The sequence below is a fragment of the Mustela lutreola genome, chromosome 15 (assembly GCF_030435805.1).
Source record: "Mustela lutreola isolate mMusLut2 chromosome 15, mMusLut2.pri, whole genome shotgun sequence".
NCBI lineage: Eukaryota > Metazoa > Chordata > Mammalia > Carnivora > Mustelidae > Mustela > Mustela lutreola.
Window position 1 is genome coordinate 48,673,440 of NC_081304.1, and position 19,262 is coordinate 48,692,701.

At 53.6% G+C, this 19,262-nt stretch overlaps 1 protein-coding gene across 2 annotated transcripts in view; it reads right to left on the reverse strand.

Annotated features, from left to right (window-relative positions):
• The window catches only part of DRC3 (dynein regulatory complex subunit 3), a 31,064-nt gene that overhangs the window by 2,256 nt on the left and 9,546 nt on the right, over window positions 1-19,262 (reverse strand). The window contains exons 4-11 of one of the 2 annotated variants that reach the window (XM_059150508.1): window positions 18,888-19,054; window positions 17,073-17,219; window positions 14,176-14,295; window positions 13,388-13,500; window positions 12,027-12,201; window positions 7,022-7,153; window positions 5,157-5,227; window positions 3,119-3,242 (exon numbers count right to left, since the gene is read on the reverse strand). In XM_059150508.1, the coding sequence (XP_059006491.1) occupies window positions 3,119-3,242; window positions 5,157-5,227; window positions 7,022-7,153; window positions 12,027-12,201; window positions 13,388-13,500; window positions 14,176-14,295; window positions 17,073-17,219; window positions 18,888-19,054 (1,049 nt within the window). The other variant, XM_059150507.1, reaches the window with a different exon arrangement.

Sequence of the window (19,262 nt, forward strand, 5' to 3'; positions counted from 1 at the left end):
GCACCAGGCTCACTGCCCTTGGACACAGTGGAGGGGACTGGTGGCAGGCTGGCCGGCACACTGACCTTGCCACCAGTGGCTATGGCTGCCAGCGCCGCTCCCGTCCCCTCCCTCCCTGGCAGCTCCCAGCTTCTTCCTTGAGCACCTGCCTTCTGCTTTTCCTTCCAGAGCACCCAAGGACTTAAAAAGACAACTTTGGCCAGAACAGTGATGAGAGCAGATCACAATCACTGGACTGAATGAGAGGAGTTTTAAAGAGATAAACAGTCTCCTCTTTGAGACATTTTTATCACGATCTGCTCCTTGATGATTAGATAAGAGAAACCTGGTTTTTTCCTTCACTGGGGGCCCTATTCACGCATCTGGACATCCCTGTCTTGCCACAGGCTCTGAGTCAAACTGCCTATGTTCAATCACAGCTCTGCCACTTACACGCTGTGTGTCTTTGTTCGGGTTACCCTCGTCTTTGTGCCTCAGGTTTCTCATCTGTAAAAGGGGACCATGATGGTAGGATTTTACTGCGTGGATGTGAAAATTAAAAGAACAAATACGTGTCTGGTGTTTCTCAGACGGCTGGCCCTCTGGAGGCCCTCAGGAAATGCCAGCTCTTTGTTGTTAAAATTACTTCTTACAGTCAGGGCATCCTTTCCTCCACTGAGAGCAACATGCACCATTTTGTTGCTTAAATATAAGGAGAACTCAGGGCGTCTGGGTGGCTCTGTTGGTTAAGCGTCTGACTCTTGAGCTCAGCTTGGGTCTCAAGTTCAAGTCCTGTGTTGGGCTCCACGCTGGGCATGGAGCCTACTCAAAACAACAACAACAACAACAAAAACTAGCTAAGGAGACCTAAGCCACAGTATCAAGGTCCTGGGGCTGTCTCTCGATGCGATTGCAGGCATTCCCCAAAAGACAGAGCTCACCCTGGCTGCAGAGGGCAGGCGTCCAGGAGACTCTACCGCCCGCCCCATGAGGCCTCAATGATGGCACTCGACAAGTAGTCCTGCTGGCAAGCCCAAGGCAGAGCCCCATTTACCCTAGTGCCTGGGGCTACCGGCAAACCCAGAACGCCAGCCTGTATGTAATCCACAGGGAGTGTCTACCATCTCAGGCTGGAGTTGATTCCAGACTCTGGTCCTCCCAAGCACGGTCACTTTTTGCGGCTTACCAAACTGAGCTGAGTCGCAGTCTTACCCAGTTTTCCCATCCATAAACTGTGAATGATAACAATGCCACTTTTGTAGGATTCTTTGGGGACATAAAGAAGATCCTAGGTGAGCCTCAGGCTTCTGTAACCCGACAGTGAGCGGAGCTCCCTGTCACTGGCCACGGTGGCCAGCCCCCACTTAGTCGGCAGGTACTGAGCATTCCTGGAACCACAGGAACAGGTGTCACATGGCACCAGGCAGAGTCATCCTGGCAGGAGAGAGGGCTGGCCACTGGAAGCACCAGTCCAGCTTGCTTGTCTACAGCTGAGTTTCGGGGCCCGTATTTTTCTGTGTCCCAGTTATTAGGAAGGGATGTTTCAGTCCTGTGCCCACTGAGTGTCACGCACCTGGGAGGCGTGTGGCGAGGGAGCTCCGTGACCCCTCAGTGGTACCCCTGGGGGATAACAGAGTGGGCTCTTGCAGGCGGCCTTATTTTAGGGCTCAGGGGAAGTGACATCTCCTTGGGTCTGGTCGGCAGCAGCATATGGCAGGGATTTAGGGAGGGAGGGCCAGCAACATGGCAGGCCTGCCTGCATGCTGCTGCCCCAGGCGTCTGTCTCAGCCTTCCCCACCCCCGAAGCTGTGGGAGTCAGACTGCTTGTCCCTTCCACGGAACTTAGCCAGTATCTGACAAAGCACGGCTTCAAGAACTCAGGGTACTTCTACTGGGCTGTGCCTATGTGGCGCAAGGGACATGGCGGTGAAGAGTCCATCCCTGCCTTCCCCGTGAGTCTGGATTCACAGTGAATAGTCACATAAGCAAATCCACACACACACACACATAGCCTGAACCCATGATAAGGGCTGTGACAGCAATAAACAGAGTGTGTGATAGACAGTGAGTGGCTTTCCAGGAAAGCGATGCGGGAAGGCCTCTCCGAGGAGCTGCCGTTGGAGCAGAGAGCTGAATGAGGACAAGCCAGACACCCAGAGGCCTGAGGGAAGGGCATGTCTGCCGGGTAGACTATCGAATGAAGGGAACAAGCCTGGGAGCTTGCAGAATGGCTCTGAGGCTGGGTGAGGGGCGAGGGGGCTGAGGCAGGCAGGCCAGGCACGAGGGTCTGGTGGACTATGGTAAAGTGAAGTGCTTGTTCCAAGGCTCATGGGAGGCCATTACCATGTGCGGTGCACAAGCACAGAATGGTGAGGTTTGGGTTTTCTAAGGATCTCTGGCTGCTGTGTGGAGAACACCCTGTAGGAAACTACCATGGAGGTGAAAGAAGCTGAGAAACGGGGAGTGAGATGAATGATAAAGGAAAGAAAGCAGGCTCCCGACAAGGATCTTGTCTGTGTCCCTCCCACAGACGTAACACAGAGCAGCCACTGGACCCCAACACAAGACCCGGACAGCCTCCCGGGTGAGCTCAGGTGCTCAGGCTAACAGCTGATGCGGGACTGCCCATCATTGGACAGGCAGCAGAAGGCAGCTCAGAGATGGTGCCTGGGCCTTCCAACACCTAGTAGTGTGGCCCACCAGACCCAAGGGTGAGGAAGACCTGCCTGTGAAACCTCAGAACTTTACCTCTAGCTGCAACTGCCTCTCTCAGAAACTTCCAGAAGCCCCCCAGAAATGACCTTCTGGAAACCAACTTGTTGGCAAGTTGAAAGCATTTAACTATCATGAGCTCCTCTTTAGCTGCTCTGCACTGAGTGCCCACCAGGTGTTTTATTTGCTGGCCTACTTATCGGCCAACCACCCTGCAAAGTTATCGTTATGGTCCCTTTTGCAGGTGAGGAAACAGGCTCTAGCAGGATTGAAGGCTTAGGGAGCCACAGATGGCAAGGGGTCGGCGCTGTGGCTGCGGGTCTGGCTCCCAAGCTGACCTTACTCGAGTTGGGCCCGCCTCGCGCCCAACCCCACCCACTGCCCTCGGCCCCGCCCACCAGACCCGAGCCCCGCCCACAGTGCTCACTGCGCGCAAGTTATCTGGCAGGTCTTCGTCCAGCTCGCCCTTTAGAATCTTCTCCAGAGTATTGATGGAGATCTCCAGGAGCTTCTCGTGGTGGTGGTTCTCCAGGTCCCGGCACTGGGCCATCGTGCAGTCAAGTTAAGCAAAGGCCGGAGGCGGAGCAGGCCAGGCACCTCTGCAGACCCGCAGAGGGCCGGGCCATTTCCTCCAGACAAGAACAGACTTTGCCAGGTGGAAGGGCACCCCTGGAGGTGCCGGTTCTTCACCACCTTCACAGCCGGTCCTACACATGCATGAAATCCCCGTGCCAAAACAAACATAGAACACACACACACTCACGCAGTCATCACTACTGCCTCTTGGTGCTGGGTCTCCTCAGAACTCCTCTATCTTCCCTATCTCTCCCTCCCACCACTTCTGGACTGGACGGGGCAAGCCAAGTTCTGGTCTCCCCATTCTAGCCCTTTCCCCCACAGCAGCCAGTGAGCTCTTAACCATGTAGCTAGACAACCTCATCCTTCCCATGCTCATGGCTCTCCAGGAGCTTCCCACTCTATCGCCGCCTCTCTTGGAACTGAATCTCTCTCAGAGCCTCAGGGCCTTTGCACAGGCTGCCTCTTCTGCCTGGAATGTCCTCCCCACTTTTCTGCCTTGTACTTCTGGCCCACACTCAGGGGCCCTCAGGGAGGCTTCCGGGCCCCCAGCCTCTGCTTACTTCCTGCCTCCCTAACTTCTGTCTCCTTGCAGGACTGTAGGCCCAGGAAGGCAGAACCAGGAGGTTACTTCTGGGGTAGGGCACAGCAGTTTGTGCGGCACATCATTCCCCATGGCAGTGCCCTGAATTCAGGTAGCAGAAGGGTTGGTCATGCCTGAAACACTGGCTCCTAATCCTGACATTTAACCTGACAATCTCATTATAAAGGATTTGTCAGTGTCTGCAACGTGGGTGTGGCCCCACTCCCAGGGCGTGTGTACTCGCAACACAGGAGGCAGGCAGGGATTCTGGGGTGCGGTCCCCCTGTGAACATCACTCATCTGAGAACAAATATGCCAGGGCTTCTACTGCAAAACAGGCCCCCTGCAGCAACTCGGCTAGGCATCCAAACCTTTACTCTAACAAGGCACCATTGTTCTGAGGGTCAGGGAAACTCCCTCAGACCCTGCAGAACATTCTTTAACATTCCAAATGGTTGCCAAATCTCCATCTTTTTTGTTGTTGTTATTAAGATTTTATTTATTTATTTGACAGACAGAGATCACAGGCAGAGAGGCAGACAGAGAGAGAGAAGAGGAAGCAGGCTCCCTGCTGAGCAGAGAGCCCAAAGTGGGGTTTGATCCCAGGACCCTGGGATCATGACCTGAGCCTAAAGCAGAGACTTTAACCCACTGAGCCATCCAGGTGCCCAAAATCTCCATCTTTTGAAGTCAAGCTTCTTCCTTGGTGAGAAATGGGAGGTTTTACATTCCTCTAATCTCAAAGGTGGAGAGTCCCACTAAATGTTATCCTGTGGTGGGCTTGATGGCACCCTGATGCAAGCAGAGATCTTTCTGTACATGAAACTGGGGCTCAGGTATTTCTGGTAAAGAGTGAAATACGACTATAAAATGCTGACTTTTCACTATCTCTGCCAACCTATTTAGGGCACTGGTGGCAGTGGCGGTGGGGGGATAGGTGTGACCCAAAGGTGGCCACCTAGAAGGGGACTACACTTACTTGCATATTGCTTAGTTCATGAAAGAGCTGTACTCTTCTCTGCCTTTTATTAAAAATACCAGCGCCAGCGTGCTTGGGTGACTCAGGTCATGATTCCATGATTCCTGGGACAGAGCCCCGTGTCATGTTCCCTGCTCAGTGGGGAGTATGCTTCTTCTCCCTCTGGTCCTCCCTCACCCTGCTCCTGCTCTCTCTCTGAAATAAATGAATAAAATCTTAAAAAAAAAAAAAAATGCAAGTGCCCCTCCTCTGGTTCCCCTGGAGGCAGGAGGAGCACTGATGGGGGCCAGGAGCACCTCCCCATGGGGGTCATCAAGGAAAGGATATAGGCTCTGGACATTTTCAATAAAGAGTGCCACCAAGTCCATGATGTTCCTTTCAAACATGTTTATGGTCTCCTGGAAATGACAGAGAACACAGTTAACATGAATATTTAGACATGAACTCGACTGACCTGGCATCAGAGCAAAAGGCTGATCTGTAAAACTTAGCAGGTGACTCCTCCAATCCCAGACCTTCAGGGTAAAGACCAACTACCTTGACCTTCCCAGGTAGAGGTCTACAAACTGGGCCCCTCTCCTGACCTCTTTCTCACAGCTGTGTTCCTCTCCAGCCACTTCAGCTTACTCACCATCCCCTGAAAGTTTAATGCAAAGCTTTCTTTAGGTCTTTGCACGTGCTGGTCCCTCTGTCAGGAATGCTCATCCTGGTCTTTCCCCCCCACAACCCTCACATACACACATGGAGCTAACCCCCTTCCTCTGGGCCTCTCGGTGGCATCTGTCCATCACCTCCAGAGAAACAGGGGAGAAAGTCGCTAAGAGCCAGACTGCTGCTTGGGTCACTATTCCAGCTCCAGCACTGTGTCTAACTTCCTGGGGCCTCAACATCCTCATCTATGAAATGGGTTTTCTTTGTAATACCTGTCTTGTGGAATTGTGTTGAAATTTAAAGGAGTTACTTCACATGAAATGCCTTGCAAGGTGCCTCACTAATGCTGGCTGTGACCCCTGACCTCTCACCAGAAGCATACAGCTGCGTGTCTGGCTTCTACCTTCCCCCGATGCACCCCCCCCCATTGCTGCATCCCAGCACTGAGCTGGAAACCCAGGGCCTAAATGGGACTTGAGTGAGAGAACCATGGGAGATGTGCTGGTAAGGCCTGCTCTCCTGTGACCATCCCCCCAGGACGGGTCATGCCCCAGATCGACTACAGACTCCCCGGGGCCGCAGGGGTGCCGAGGGCACCGGGAGTCTACCCGAGTCTGAGGACTGTCTCCAGACCGAGCTGCACATTTTTGCAACGTGTGTAAACACGGTCGTAATGAATAAACATTGAGTCGTTGAAAAGCAGGAGTGCACCTGACAGCTTTCGGGCTGCTGGTGATACCAGTATGCCAGAGCATGCACGCACAGGTTCTGGGGAACTTCTGGGTGTCGGAAAGGGGCTGTCCCCTCAGGGAGAGGTCGGGAGCCGCTGCCTGAGCCTCCCCAATGCTCCTTGAGTGGCCTTCTGCTGCGCTCAAGCCTTCGCCAGCAGGAAGCCAGCATCTGCCATGTGCTGTGACGGGGAGATCTATCCATGTCTGAGCTGTCACTTGACATGTGAGGGATTGATTAGACGCTATCTCTTGGCCCAGCCACAGCAGCCTCCAATGAGGTTCAATTCATCACAGCCCTTCAGACTCCCAGCCTCGCCTGCTTTGTGAACACACGAGTCACCAGGGCTGTAAGAAATTCTAGCGAGCGGTGCTCTGGGCTTCCCCAACTTAGTATTGAATTGCAGGCTCATCGCCCAACCCTGAAATGCAGCAAACGCAGGCCGCAATGCGGAGGAGGCTTTGTTCCGTCCTAGCGCAGGGGCGGGGGGGCACTTTGTTTTTCAAGCACCCAGACAGCTGCTTGGGTCTAATAAAAAAAACCCTCTCCCCGCTGAGGCTCTGGATTCTTCCAGGATAAGGGTACATTCCTGAGGAATGAGCTAACCTCTCATGCGGCACAAGAATCACTTACGCTCTGAATGACTGAAATATATTAAAGCAAACACAGGCCTGATGAGCGAAGAAGGCTTTAGTCAGCCGTACTCAGTCACACGGGCGTTTCCAGCAAAGGAAGGCCCCAGGAAGGCTCTGGCTCGAGTGCCGTTTTGCAGCTGAATTACTGTGTTCTGTTTCCCGGGGGCCCGGCCTCACCTCCAGCTGCTCTACCAACTGCATCTCCAGCGTCATGAGCACGTTGAACAGCTCTGTGATGTCCTCGCCATATTCCACTATCCTCACCTCGATATTGGTCAGGTCGGACTCCTCTCGAATGGCATTTAGACTCTAGAAACAAAAGCCTGTGCTTTAGGAATCCATGACCCCGTGTAATTAGTTAATGACAGGCAACGGTTGGCTTTGTGGCTAAGAACTTAGACCCTGGGTTTGGACTGTCCAAGTTCAAGTGTCAGCGAGTCACTTGTCAGCTTCATGGGCTTGTGGAAGCTACTTAAACTCCCTTTGCCTGGAGGTGGTTAGAGCAGATGCTAGCACTGGTTAGTGAGGGCTCAATCCACATTAGTTCTGGTTTTCACTAGAGATGGCTGGGCTAGGTGAGAGGAGCAATGGTTTCAGAATCAAGTGAACCTGAACTTGAGTCCTGTCTGGGTCACTTATTAGAAGTGTGACCTCGAGTGTGCACCCTTCATTCTCGAAGCTTTGGTTTCCTCATGTAAAGGGGGTGAGAAGTGTGTGTGTCACAAAGTCCTGGGGATTAGGTAGTATATGTGAGCTCTTGACTCATAGCAGGGGCTTGGCGAACAGAGTCTCCAATAAAAGGTCTACAGCAGGCAGAGGTAGGGAGACACACTGGAAAAAGGTCCAGTCCTTAGGAAACCAGTTGGGCCCACAGAGCACCCCAGAGCTGGACTGTTTGGAATGAGAGAATGCTCACAGGCTGGAAAGCACCCTGGGTTTCAATCACTAACAAACGTCCTGGGGACTTGGCCACCAGATGCATCGTCAACTTGTTTCTGTTGCTATATAGTATTAGTTGGAAAGGAAGAAAGAGGAACGTGGCACAATTCAATGTGATGAATGATATTTATAATAATGGCTACCCTGTATGGAGAAAAATCAGATTCAATCCCTACCCTGAAACTTACATAAAAACAAATTGCCCTCAGAGTGAAGATCTAAATGTATAAAGAAAAGCCATAAAAGTCCTAGAAGGAAACATGGGTGTGTTTTTATAAATAATTTCAGAGTGGAAAAGTCCCTTTTAAGTATAACCAAAAAAACAAACTTGATATGTTATACTACATGAACATTTTAGAAATTCTGAATGGCAGGGGTGCCACAGTGGGTTAAGCCTCTGCCTTCGGCTCAGGTAATGATCTCAGGGTCCTGGGATCGATCCCCACATCAGGCTCTCTGCTCAGCGGGGAGCCTGCTTCCCCGCCCCTCTCTGTGCCTACTTGTGATCTCTTTCTGTCAAATAAATAAATAAAATATTTTTTTTAAAAGGAAATTCTGAATGGCAAAAGCACCACAGACAGAAAAATGACAAGAAGAACCACAAAGTGGGAAATATATTTGCAAGTCATTGCACTGACCCAGGGCTAACTTCTCAGTCTATAAAGAGCTCCTATAAAGTAATGATTTTTTTTTTTTAAAGGGAGATATAGACAAAAAACAAAATAGAAAAAAATGAGTTAGGACATATTGTAAGAACAAAGAGTTCACAGAATAAGAAGTACAAATGGTTATGAAACATGCAATGTTTACCCTCACTTAAGAGAAAAAAACACACCCCAAGTGTGCCAGATTGGCAAAGACAAGAAGCCTGGGAACAGTGGTCTGACAAGGAGCAGGCAGGCTTCCTACAGCTTCCGTGGAGCGCACCTGAGCCAAAACCAGCAGAGGTAGCCACGCACAGTTCTACTTCCAGGACCTCGTCCTACAGATGAAACCTGCACCGATTTACCCACTGCGACACTGGCGGGAAAAGATCGGAAAAAAATGAACTGTCCGTCAATAGGGCTGGCTTAATCACGGCTCATCCATGCAATGAGAGATTTTATAACTATTAAAAAAAAGGAAACAACTCAAGTTTTGGAAGGATCTCTAAGAGGCAGAACAGTGCATAAAGTGCAGAACACAGCGCACGCTACACTTTCATTCTGCATGGTGCACGGACGCACACGCACGCATGCGCACACAGCAACTGGAGGCCAACGCCGGCACTTGCCCGTCTACAGTAGTCATTCTGCGCCCGTCCGAACTGCGAATGTCCTATGTGTCCTGACTCTCGACTGCCCTGAGTGCTGGTCACAGTTCCGCCCTGACTCTCCGCTGGTCTCCCCACCATAGTTCCAGGAGGCAGTTACCCCTATTTCTCTAATGAGGATATGGGGGCTAGCAGAGGGTCACCAGCGAGGGGGCCACATGAGCACTCTGTCCACCTGCCCGTTGACCCCAAGCTGTGCCCCACTGGGCACTGGGAGAGCTCTGGGCTTGTGGGGGGGGGTGGGTGAAGGGAGGACAGAACAAGCTCAGAGAGGTCCTGTGAGGAAACTCCCAGGCCGGGGTCTCAGGCTCATGGAGTCCAGTGAGCTTCTAAGCTAGCAAGGGGGCTCAGCTTGGGCTGAACATGGGAGGAACCTGGGGAGCTTGGGAAAATCCCATTGCTGGGTGGGGACATCTGCCCCTTGCCGCGTCCCTGCAGAGTCTGGTGTGCCGGCTGCATGACACCACTGCTCTCGGTTCTAGGAAAGGAGTGCTAAAGGTAGTTTGCCCATCCCAGGCGGACTTTGCTGGTGTTGCCATGATGGGGGCCGTGGGGACCCGTGCCTTAGAAGCAGGGGGAGCTGGCGTGCTCGGAAGACCTTCACCCTGGACACCAGGGAGTCAGGCTTGGCGCCAGCAGGAGCACTGAAAGTAGCCTGGCCCATGTCGTCTTCCACAGGAGAGGGCGGCCCAGGCCTGGGCTTCCGGAGGAGCCAGCTGGCTGGCATCCAGACCTCCCAAATCCAGTGGCTTCGGGAACCAGAGAAATGTCAGGGAGGATATGCAGGACAGGGACAGGGGGGCCTGGAAATGTGGCTTGTCCAGAGGGGACAACAGCCACTGAGGCCCTGCTGACAACTGTCTCCAGAGAAGCTGGCAACCACAATTTTTCTGTGAAATCTTCCCGTTTGGAATGTCAGCAGAATATTCAAAACGTTTTAAAACCCTCTGCAGGCCAAACAAAACACACACGTGAGCCAAATGTGTTCCTCTGCTGCCAGGCTTGTACTTGGGGTTGAACGCAGTAACACTCTCCCCATACACTGAGGAGGAGGGTCTCGAGGCTTAAATCACATGGAATGTGAGGTTATTGGCGAGGCCAACCATATAAGAACATGGACGGTAGAGCAAGGAGGTGAGGAGGGCAGGCAAGCATTCAGGAGCCCATCGCCAGCCCCCTTATGTCTGAACGTACCTTTATCAGGGGGTTTTGCTTGACTTTAAGAGTTCCCAACCAGGAGTGGCTCCCTGGGTTCCTTCAAGCCCCTGATGTTGCAGGCAAGTGCTCACAGACTTGGTGTGCGGGGACAATTTTTTTTAAATAATTTTTTAAAAGGTTTTATTTATTTGACAGACAGAGATCACAAGTAGGCAGAGGGGCAGGCAGAGAGAGAGAGAGAGAGAGGAGGAAGCAGGCTTCCTGGTGAGCAGGGAGCCTGATGTGGGGCTTGATCCCAGGACCCTAAGATCATGACTTGAGCTGAAGGCAGAGGCTTAACCCACTGAGCCACCCAGGCGCCCCTTTAATAATTTTTAAAAAACGTATTTAGAGAGAGAGAGTGAGCAAGAGAGAGCATGAGAGGGCAGAGGAAAAGGGAGAAGCAGACTCCCCATTGAGCAGGGAGCCTGATGCAGGGCTCCATCCCCGGACATATCCTGACCTGAGCCAAAGGCAGCCGCTTAACCAACTGAGCCACCCAGGCATCACTGCATGGACAGTTTTCAGAGGAAAAGGAATGTCCATAACTTTTAGAGACTCGGGAAGATCTGTGATTTAGAACAAGAATTGGTCTTTAAAAATAATGCTAACTAGGGGTGCCTGGGTGGTTCAGTTGGTTAACCGGCTGCCTTTGGCTTGGGTCATGATCCTGGGGTCCTGACATCAAGCCCCACATTGGGCTCCCAGCTCAGAGGGGAGTCTGCTTGTCCCTCTCCCTCTGCCTGCTGCTCCCCTGCTTGTGTTTGTGCGCACACACTCTCTCAGGAAAATAAATAAATCTTCTAAAATAAAAATAAATAAATAAAAATAATGCTAACTAGGGGTGCCTGGGTGGCTCAGTTGGTTAAATGTCTGATTCGACTTCTGCTCAGGTTATGATCTCAGCGTGGTGAGATTGAACCCAGCGTGGGGCTCTGTATTGGTGGGCGTGAAGACTACTTAAGCTTCTCTCCCTCCCTCTCCTTCCACCCCTCCACCCCACACACACTTGTGTGTGCTGGCTCGCTCTCTAAAATAATTCCAATACTGACTAAAAGAAACATGTCCCACCAAGCACACATGGCCAATGCTTGGGCTCGGCCAAGTGGCCTGGGATCAGCAGGTCCAAAACACCCAGCTGGGCCTGCTTCCTCAGCTGGGATGCCCTTCCTCCACCATCCCCGGCCCATTTCTCTTTGTCCTGTGAGCCTCAGCCTGATCAAGCCTACTGGCTCCCTGCTACAGTGGGGAGGGCCTGGGTCTGCACCCTGTGCTAGCTGGGAGTTCGCTAAGGGCAGGAACCATGTCCAGAAGGGGCCAGCTTCCCAGGACTAGGCACTGGGATGGGGCTCAGAAAATGTCTGCTAAATGAATGAATGAACAAAAGAGCAGTCGTATTGTCATTGTAACAGGAGTGGCAACAATAATACCATTATTAACAGTAATGAGGACTCTACCTTGAACCCCAGGTGTGTTTTAGGTGGAGGCCCACAGGCCTCACCCGGGGCTCAGCCCTGGCGTGCTGATGGAGCTGTGGCTGGTGGTGCCAGTGGAAGGCCAAACTTGCCTCTGCCACTGAGTTGTGTGACTGCTGGCAAATGGGGACAATGACCATGGGTCATAGGGGTCGTCAGAGGTAGATGGTGTGTATCCCCAGCAGTGGGGCCAGGCCGAGGGGTGGGGTCAGCATCTGGAGCAGAAGGCAGGGGGAGGACAGGGCGGGGCAGAGCCTACCAGCAAGTGCTTCTCCTCGAACTCGGCAATCCTGTGTTTGCCCTGCTCCTGGTTTTCCTGGATGGCCTCCTTGACACACTCATTGAAGGTGTCAAGCTCCAATTTCCGCTTCTCCTGCTGTTTCAGGCCATATTCAAAAATGTTCAGGCAGATGATGACGAATTTGTCCTTATAGGTGAGTGGCTGCTAAGGAGAGTGGCTGGCTGTCTTGGGGGCAAGGTTGCCGGCGGGGTGTAAGATGGAGGTGGTGGTAGCTCCTGGCACGGAGGTGGGAGTTGACATTCGGAGTCTACCGTGGTGCTAGGGCATTTCTGTCTCCAACCTGAAGGATTCAGGAATGGGACTGGCCTCAGGAAAGGAAGCAGGGGCCATGGGATGGGGGGGTGGGGAACACAGAGCAGAAGAGAGGGGGACCTCAAAGGGCCGGGAGCCCAGGGGGAGCCAGCCCCAGCCAGGGAGCTGAGTGGTGTGTAGCTCTGTCTTCTGGTGTGTTTTCCAGGGGGCAGCTTTGTTGGAGGCCTGTCTTTGTGCTCACCTGCTGCAGGCGGGCTGAGGGAGCCTGCAGAGGTCAGGGAACTACAGGCTTGAAGCAGAGAGATCCAGGTTCAAGGCCCAGCTCTGCTGCTGCTTCTCCCTGCCCAGCTGCTTCACCTGGCCCCGGGCCTCAGCGTCCTCACCTGCAGCATGGAGTCCTTGAGGTCAGAGGTCAGGCAGGCTCAACAGCCCAGATGGGAGCCCAGCTGGCCCAGCTCACCTAGCTGATGGACGGTACAGCCCAGCTGGGAAACCATCTGTCACCTTCTGCTTAGCCTCACCCTTTCTAAAATGCTGGGTTTTTAAGAGAGAGTTTCTTTCTACCCAGTGATGGTGCCATTATCTTGCCCGTAGCCATGATGACAAGTGCCAGTCACATTCTCTGGGCTCCACACACACTTGTGTGCATGGAAATGATGCAGGCTCTTAGCCCCATTGACAAGGGCTTGAATCCCAGCTTCTAACTGCATGACCTTGGACAAATCACCCTTTCCAAGTCTAGCTTTCCCGACTATAAAATGGGATTCATCACAGGACCCATCCAGTGGGCAGCTGGGAAATTATAAACTTGGTATGCAAAGCACACAGCAGAAGCAACTAAAAACAGGTCCTGTGGCTTAGTGCCACAGACACACTCTTCAATTTTCTCTCTTGGACAACCTGGCTTGCGGAGCACAGCAGACCCTGTGCCATGCCAGTGAGAGACTCAGTGTGTCCCCTGAAATCTAGACAGCCCTTCCCCCAGGCTGAGCAGAAGGGGACCTGCCCCTTGGCGGTGTGGGGCCCAGGTTCTGTCAGAGGCGGCGGCCATGAACTTGGAAGGATATCCCTGCAGGAGCTCGCCAACGCCAGGCAGGTAGGCCAGCTTGTTGCCTTCTACGTCCTCGGTGTACATGCTGTCAAACAGGAAGGAGCCATTCAGGTGCTCGACGAACGCGGCCTATGGTCAGAAACAGAGGGCTTGGAGGACTCAAACTCATCTCACAGGCCCTGGCGAGGGCTTAGTGGGCCAGGCCCCGCCCTGGTCACCAGGGTCACTGGACACAGTGTGGAGAGTGGAGGAGGGGATGCTCCTCTGGGGCTTCAGCCATCAAAGAAGGCAGGGAAGGGCATGCTGGGCCAGAGGCTAGCACGTGCAAAGGTCCTGAGGCATCAACTGAAGGTGGCACATGGCTCAGTATGGCTGGAGGAACGGGCCTGGGGCTGTGCTGAGGAAGGACTCAAACCTTCCTGGCTGCCAGGGAACTACCCAATGGGTTTAAGAAAAGGAACTGGTCTATCAGCTCCTTTCCCCAGCCCTCAGGCTGGAACCCGGGCTGCCAGTGAGGAGATGAGGCAGGTGGAGTCCAGGTCGAGCTGGAGCTGGCTCCAGGGGCAGGTGGCAAGCAGAGCAAGGTGGGGACAGGGCGCTGGCCTGTGGATGACAGACACTCTCCATGGGAGCGAGGAGAGGCAGCCCGGCATACGTTCTCTGTCAAGACAAGTTTTCGGGGCCTGGACCCTGCAGACGTTCATCACATCAGGCCCATGAGCCGTGGCCAGCATCCTGGAGCCAGGGCAGAGGGAGGCAGGAGACAGGAGGCAGGTGGCAGTCCCCCCTCCCCCAGCAGAGTACCTTGTGCTTCTCCAGCTCCACCTGCCAGGCTAGCTCATCATCCAGCCGGGCCTGAATCAGGTTCTCTCGGTGCTTCAGCTCGTCGATGCTATACTGGTGCTTGCTCTCTGCCAGCTCTTTCTGAGGGGGGAACGGGGAGCAGCACTGTTCCCGGGGCATGTTCAGGCCCTCCCGGCCACGCCGGCCTCTGCCATCCTGCAGCCCCTCTGGCATGGCTGGGGTGTGGACAGCCCCCAGTAAGACTGTGTGCGCAAGAATGGCTTCCTTCTTCAAGGCCTTTTCCAAGTATTCTGAGGTTAAGGGAAATTAGGGAAGGACCCGGAAGATGGGGGAAAGCAGCACAGGCAGACAGAGGATCTGCGGGACATGTCCTGGGGCAGGGGCCACAGGCCACAGTGACATGTGCCCCCGGCTCTCCATAGGGAGTGTTCTGGCTCTGGGATTCACCATGGGGGAGAGAGGTCAAATGAGTTACCCAAGTCATAGGCCTGGGGACAAGGGCCTCTGTGTCTTGCCCTCTTGGCTCTCCTCCTACCCCTCCTGCTCATCCCCCTGTAGCCACCAGGGACTGCTGGTCCTAGGGCTCAGTCCTCCCCCTTGGCTTACTCTACACATCCCAGGTGATCTCACCAGCACTAAGGCACTAAGCACAAGCACGTCTGATTGTTCCTTCCTCAAATGACACTCTGCTCTTTACCTTCAGCCCAGATCCTACCTCTGAGAGCCAGATGGAGCTTCTGAAGCCTTCTCTCCTCCGGCTGCCCCAAGAGCACTGCTGACTCACCATGTCCAAGATGGACCTCTATCCTCCCATGGTCCCACGGGGTGGGCAGCCCCCAAGCATCCAGCACCCCAGCCAGAGACCCAGGAGACCTCCTGGACCCTTCCCTGCCCATCAGACCCTGGCTGCACCCGGGCCTGTCCCTACTAGCTCCTGATCACGTCTCCCCATCCTCTCTGGCCAGGACCCCTGCCTTAGCCTCCTTGCCGGCCTCCCCTGAGCACCTAGTCTGCAAAGTCCCCCCAGAGAGCCAGAGCCATTCTGTGCAATGCAAACCCCATCTTGTCAGTCAGTCCCCTGCTTCCCTGGTAGGCCTTCCTCTTGGGCATAGGGTGATGACATGCTCCTGCCGTGGCCTGCAAGGCCCCACCTGCCGCCATCTCTCACTCCTGAACACCAGGTCAGTATAGGGATCATTGTAGTTTTGTGCCGTAATTTGGGCCTTGGCTGCAAAGGGCTTATATTGCAGAGCTGAAATCCTTCTAAAGATCTGCTATTTGGGGGCGCCTGGGTGGCCCAGTCAGTTAAGCGTCTGCCTTCAGCTCAGGTCATAATCCCAGGGTCCTGGGGTTGAGCCCAACATAGCACAGGCTCCCCTCTCACCAGGGAGTCTGCTTCGCCTCTGCCTCTCCCCACCCCCACCATCATGTGTGCACTTTCTCGCTCTCTCTCAAATAAATAAAATCTTTTTTTAAAAATGTTATTCATTGAGTTGCATGTTTATATTGTTTTCTTATGTATTGATACTTTAATAAGGAAATTTAGATTTTTAAAATTCTCTAGTATCTGACCCCTCTTCTCCTTTCCATTTCCCCAGCCCTGCCCTCTGCCTTTCTGCTTCCCTTCCCCCTGTCCCACATCTCTCCGGCCCCCATTCTCCACACCAGTCACTGGATCCCTGAACTGCTGACTACATCAGGAATTCTGCTGAAAATGCTCAGGGTTCCCCACAGGCCTCCACCTTTGCCTGGATTAGTCCAAAACCCCAACATGGCCCCACTCCCCCCACCCACCCACAAAGCAGCACAAGCTCACAGCTCCTGCCCATACTGTGTGCTTTGTGGGGACTGTCCTCTGTTCCCCCGCATTGAGTGGAGGACCTGCCTTCAGGTACAGTCCAGGGCCTCAACTGAAAAGTGGCTTATGAAACCAGGGCCTTCTGGAAGGTCCAGTGAAGGCCTATGAAAAAGGGGGAGCCCTCCAGGAGAGCTCCACAGAGCAGAGAGGCACCTCAAGAGCCTGCTCTTAGACCTCTGTCCTCCCACAGTCCCGCTGAGGGGAGCGGCACGCCAGCCATCCAGCACCCCAGCTGGAGACCCAGAGACGTCCTGGCCCCTCTCCTGCATGGCCTAGGTCTGGGCTCAGCTGTTCTGGGGCCCAAGCCCTACAGCACCAAGAGGCCAGGGGCTCGGGGCTGGTTGCAGCTGGCCTCAGGGCAAACAGTCAAGTGACATGGGAGTTCCAGGTGTCCCTGCTTTGCAGACCTCTGCTCTGATACCCTCTGACTTATTATTTATCTTGATGCTTCTAGCCAAGTCTCAGAATTGTGAAAGGAGCCTTTGTTTCCTTGCTGCACAGTGGGAATGCCCAGACTCGGCTGTCTGCCCTTTATGGAAACTTCTGGGGACTGGGGAGAGAATGCCTTTGGAACTATGCTATGTTAGGCTGTCCCCTGGTCCTACAATGAGCTTTGAAACACACCCCAACAGCTCTCTGGCCTATTGCAAGCACTGGACCCCAGTCTGACCTTCAAGTTATTGTCTAAATGAAAAACAAAACACCAAACTTGAGAGTTTTAGAGTTCAAGCCTCAGGTTCTGGTACTGTCATGGGACAAGAGAAAGGCATGGTCTGATGACGGGCAGCTCTCTGACCCCACCCCATCTCTGTGGATCTTCCAGAAGGTTCTGGCAAACAGTGGGCCCCACACTTGGAAGGTGGCCCCGTTCACCTAGGCGCTGTGCTCTGCTCTGGGGCCCAGGCCGGGCAGGGTCAGCCCTAAGACCCGTGGGCTGGTCTTCCTCCCCGCTCCTGCTAGGCTCTCCCAGGTGCTCCCCATCACCTGAGTGCCCCCTAGGCATGGGCTCGAGCTGGGAGACCCCGAGGGAGACACTTGCCATGTGGTCATCGATGCGCCGGAAGTCCAGGTACACGAGGTCAGGAAGGTAGGCACAGATGAACATCTTGTAATCCTCTGACTCTGCGATGGGGTTCCCAGAGAGGCTGAGCGAGCGCAGGTCCTTGAACCGCCGCAGGTAGATGATCTGGGGAGAAGGAGGGAGAGCAACCCATTTTCCCGGCGGCCGCAAAATGGAAACCAGCCCCGCCAGCCTCTCCCCTCGGCTCTCTGCCTGAGTCCGCAGCCTGGCCATGACACTGTCGGTGGTGGGTGGAGAGACAAGCAAGGAGCAGGCTGGGGGTTCCAGGCTGGACAGCTGTCTGGATCAGCAGACCTGGGTTCAAAGACTGGCTGTGGGACCTTGGGCAAGTTGCCTTGTGGCTGTGAGCCTCCGTTTCCTCATCTGTAATATGGGTACAAGGATGTGTTCTGTGTGTCACAGGTATGGAGGGACCAAAGGAAATGAGCTCCAGAAATAGCCCCTGGAGTGGCCTCTCACCCACTCTGTAAATGGTGGTGGTTACTACTGTTTGCTCAGGGTAGGCGTGCCTTTTCCCTTATAAACCGTGTGCCAGGGCCAGATCGTTAAAATAAATGGAACCCCGTTTCTAGTAACCTTGGATTAAGTGGATAACAGAGGGACACTTGCCACCTGCCATTTATTCTTCCCATATTTTATTTTAGTAAGGCAGGGAAAGTCAACAACATAGCCAGTGTTTCCCTTGGCAGGATCTTCTGAACGACCAGATGCTGTACTATGCAAAAGAATAAACCTAGCATGCTTTTCGGAAGGAATTTCTCTCAGTCCTGTGTTTATTTGTTCCACAAACTCTATTAAGCTCCTAACAGGCCTCAGGCATGCGCTAGGCCTTGGGGACACGGTGGGAACAAAGCTCACGCCGTCCCTTCCCTTGTACCAAGGGCTTACTTTCAAGGGGCAGGGAAACGGAATGGTTTAGAGAGCAAATAAAATCATTACCATTTGGGGGTAAGTGTTATAAGAATATATACATGGAATATGAGGGAACATACCAGTCAGGGGACCCAGAGGTCTCCGAGAGCGGAGGAGAATGTGGCCCAGCCCCAGCTCACCTGTTCTGGGGGCATGCAGTGGGGTCACCTTGCCTTCCCCCATATCGCCAATGCCCCAGGCTGATGCTGGCTTCTTGTCACCTCGTGTCTTGATTATGTGGATGTGTGCTGGGCTCCCCCAAAGGGACCAGACCTTGTTTATCTCTGTACCCTTGAGCTCAGGCCCAAGACCCCATATCCAAATAGATCCTCATCTCAGGAAATGTTTAATAAGAGAGTGTAGAGGGGCACCTGGGTAGCTCAGTGGGTTAAAGCCTCTGCCTTCGGCTTGGGTCATGATCCCAGGGTCCTGGGATTGAGCCCCGCATCAGGCTCTCTGCTCAGCAGGGAGCCTGTTCCTTCTCTCTCTCTCTCTGCCTGCCTCTCTGTCTACTTGTGATCTCTGTCAAATAAATTAAAAAAAAAAAAAAAAAAAAAAAGAGTGTGGGGCTCAGGGGAAGAGGGAGAGAGGTGCGACCTGGCCTCCACCAGTGGGCTAAGTGTGGGTTAAACTTGGTGTTTAAACATGATCCAATGTCTGGTGGCAGAGTCTGGATTTCTGGCTTTTCTAGAAGGGGGTGATCTAGAAGGCTAAGTCTACATTTCCCCTGGCCATAGATCCCCCTCCCCCATCCCCAGTTGCTCAGATGCTCTAGAGAGCCCAGCCCTGTCCCCTGCCCCAGGCTGGAAGGTCAGCAGGAGCAGCAAGGGCGGCAGCTGCAGTCCCAGGCCGAGAACTCACATTCATCATGTTACCGATCTGGTTGTTGCCCAGTGACAGCACCTGCAGCTTGACCAGGGCGTCCAGGGAGTCAATCTTGGTGATCTGGTTGTTGAACAGGCTCAGGTCCTCCAGGTTTACCAGCGTGTCCAGCCCCTCGATGGCCTCGATGTTGTTGAAGGACAGGTCTGGAAGGAAGAGGGCTGTGAGGGCCCAGTGGGTGGACTGTCTTGAAACCAACACGTCAGAGCTACTCACACTCTGGGGGACAGCACGAAGGCAACAGGCCAATCACAGACTCACTGTGTGACAGCTTACGGTTTTCTAGAAGCTGTGCCTGGATTCTTTCCTGTGGTCTCAAACTATTACTGCCTTCTCCCATCCTGCCACTTGTCT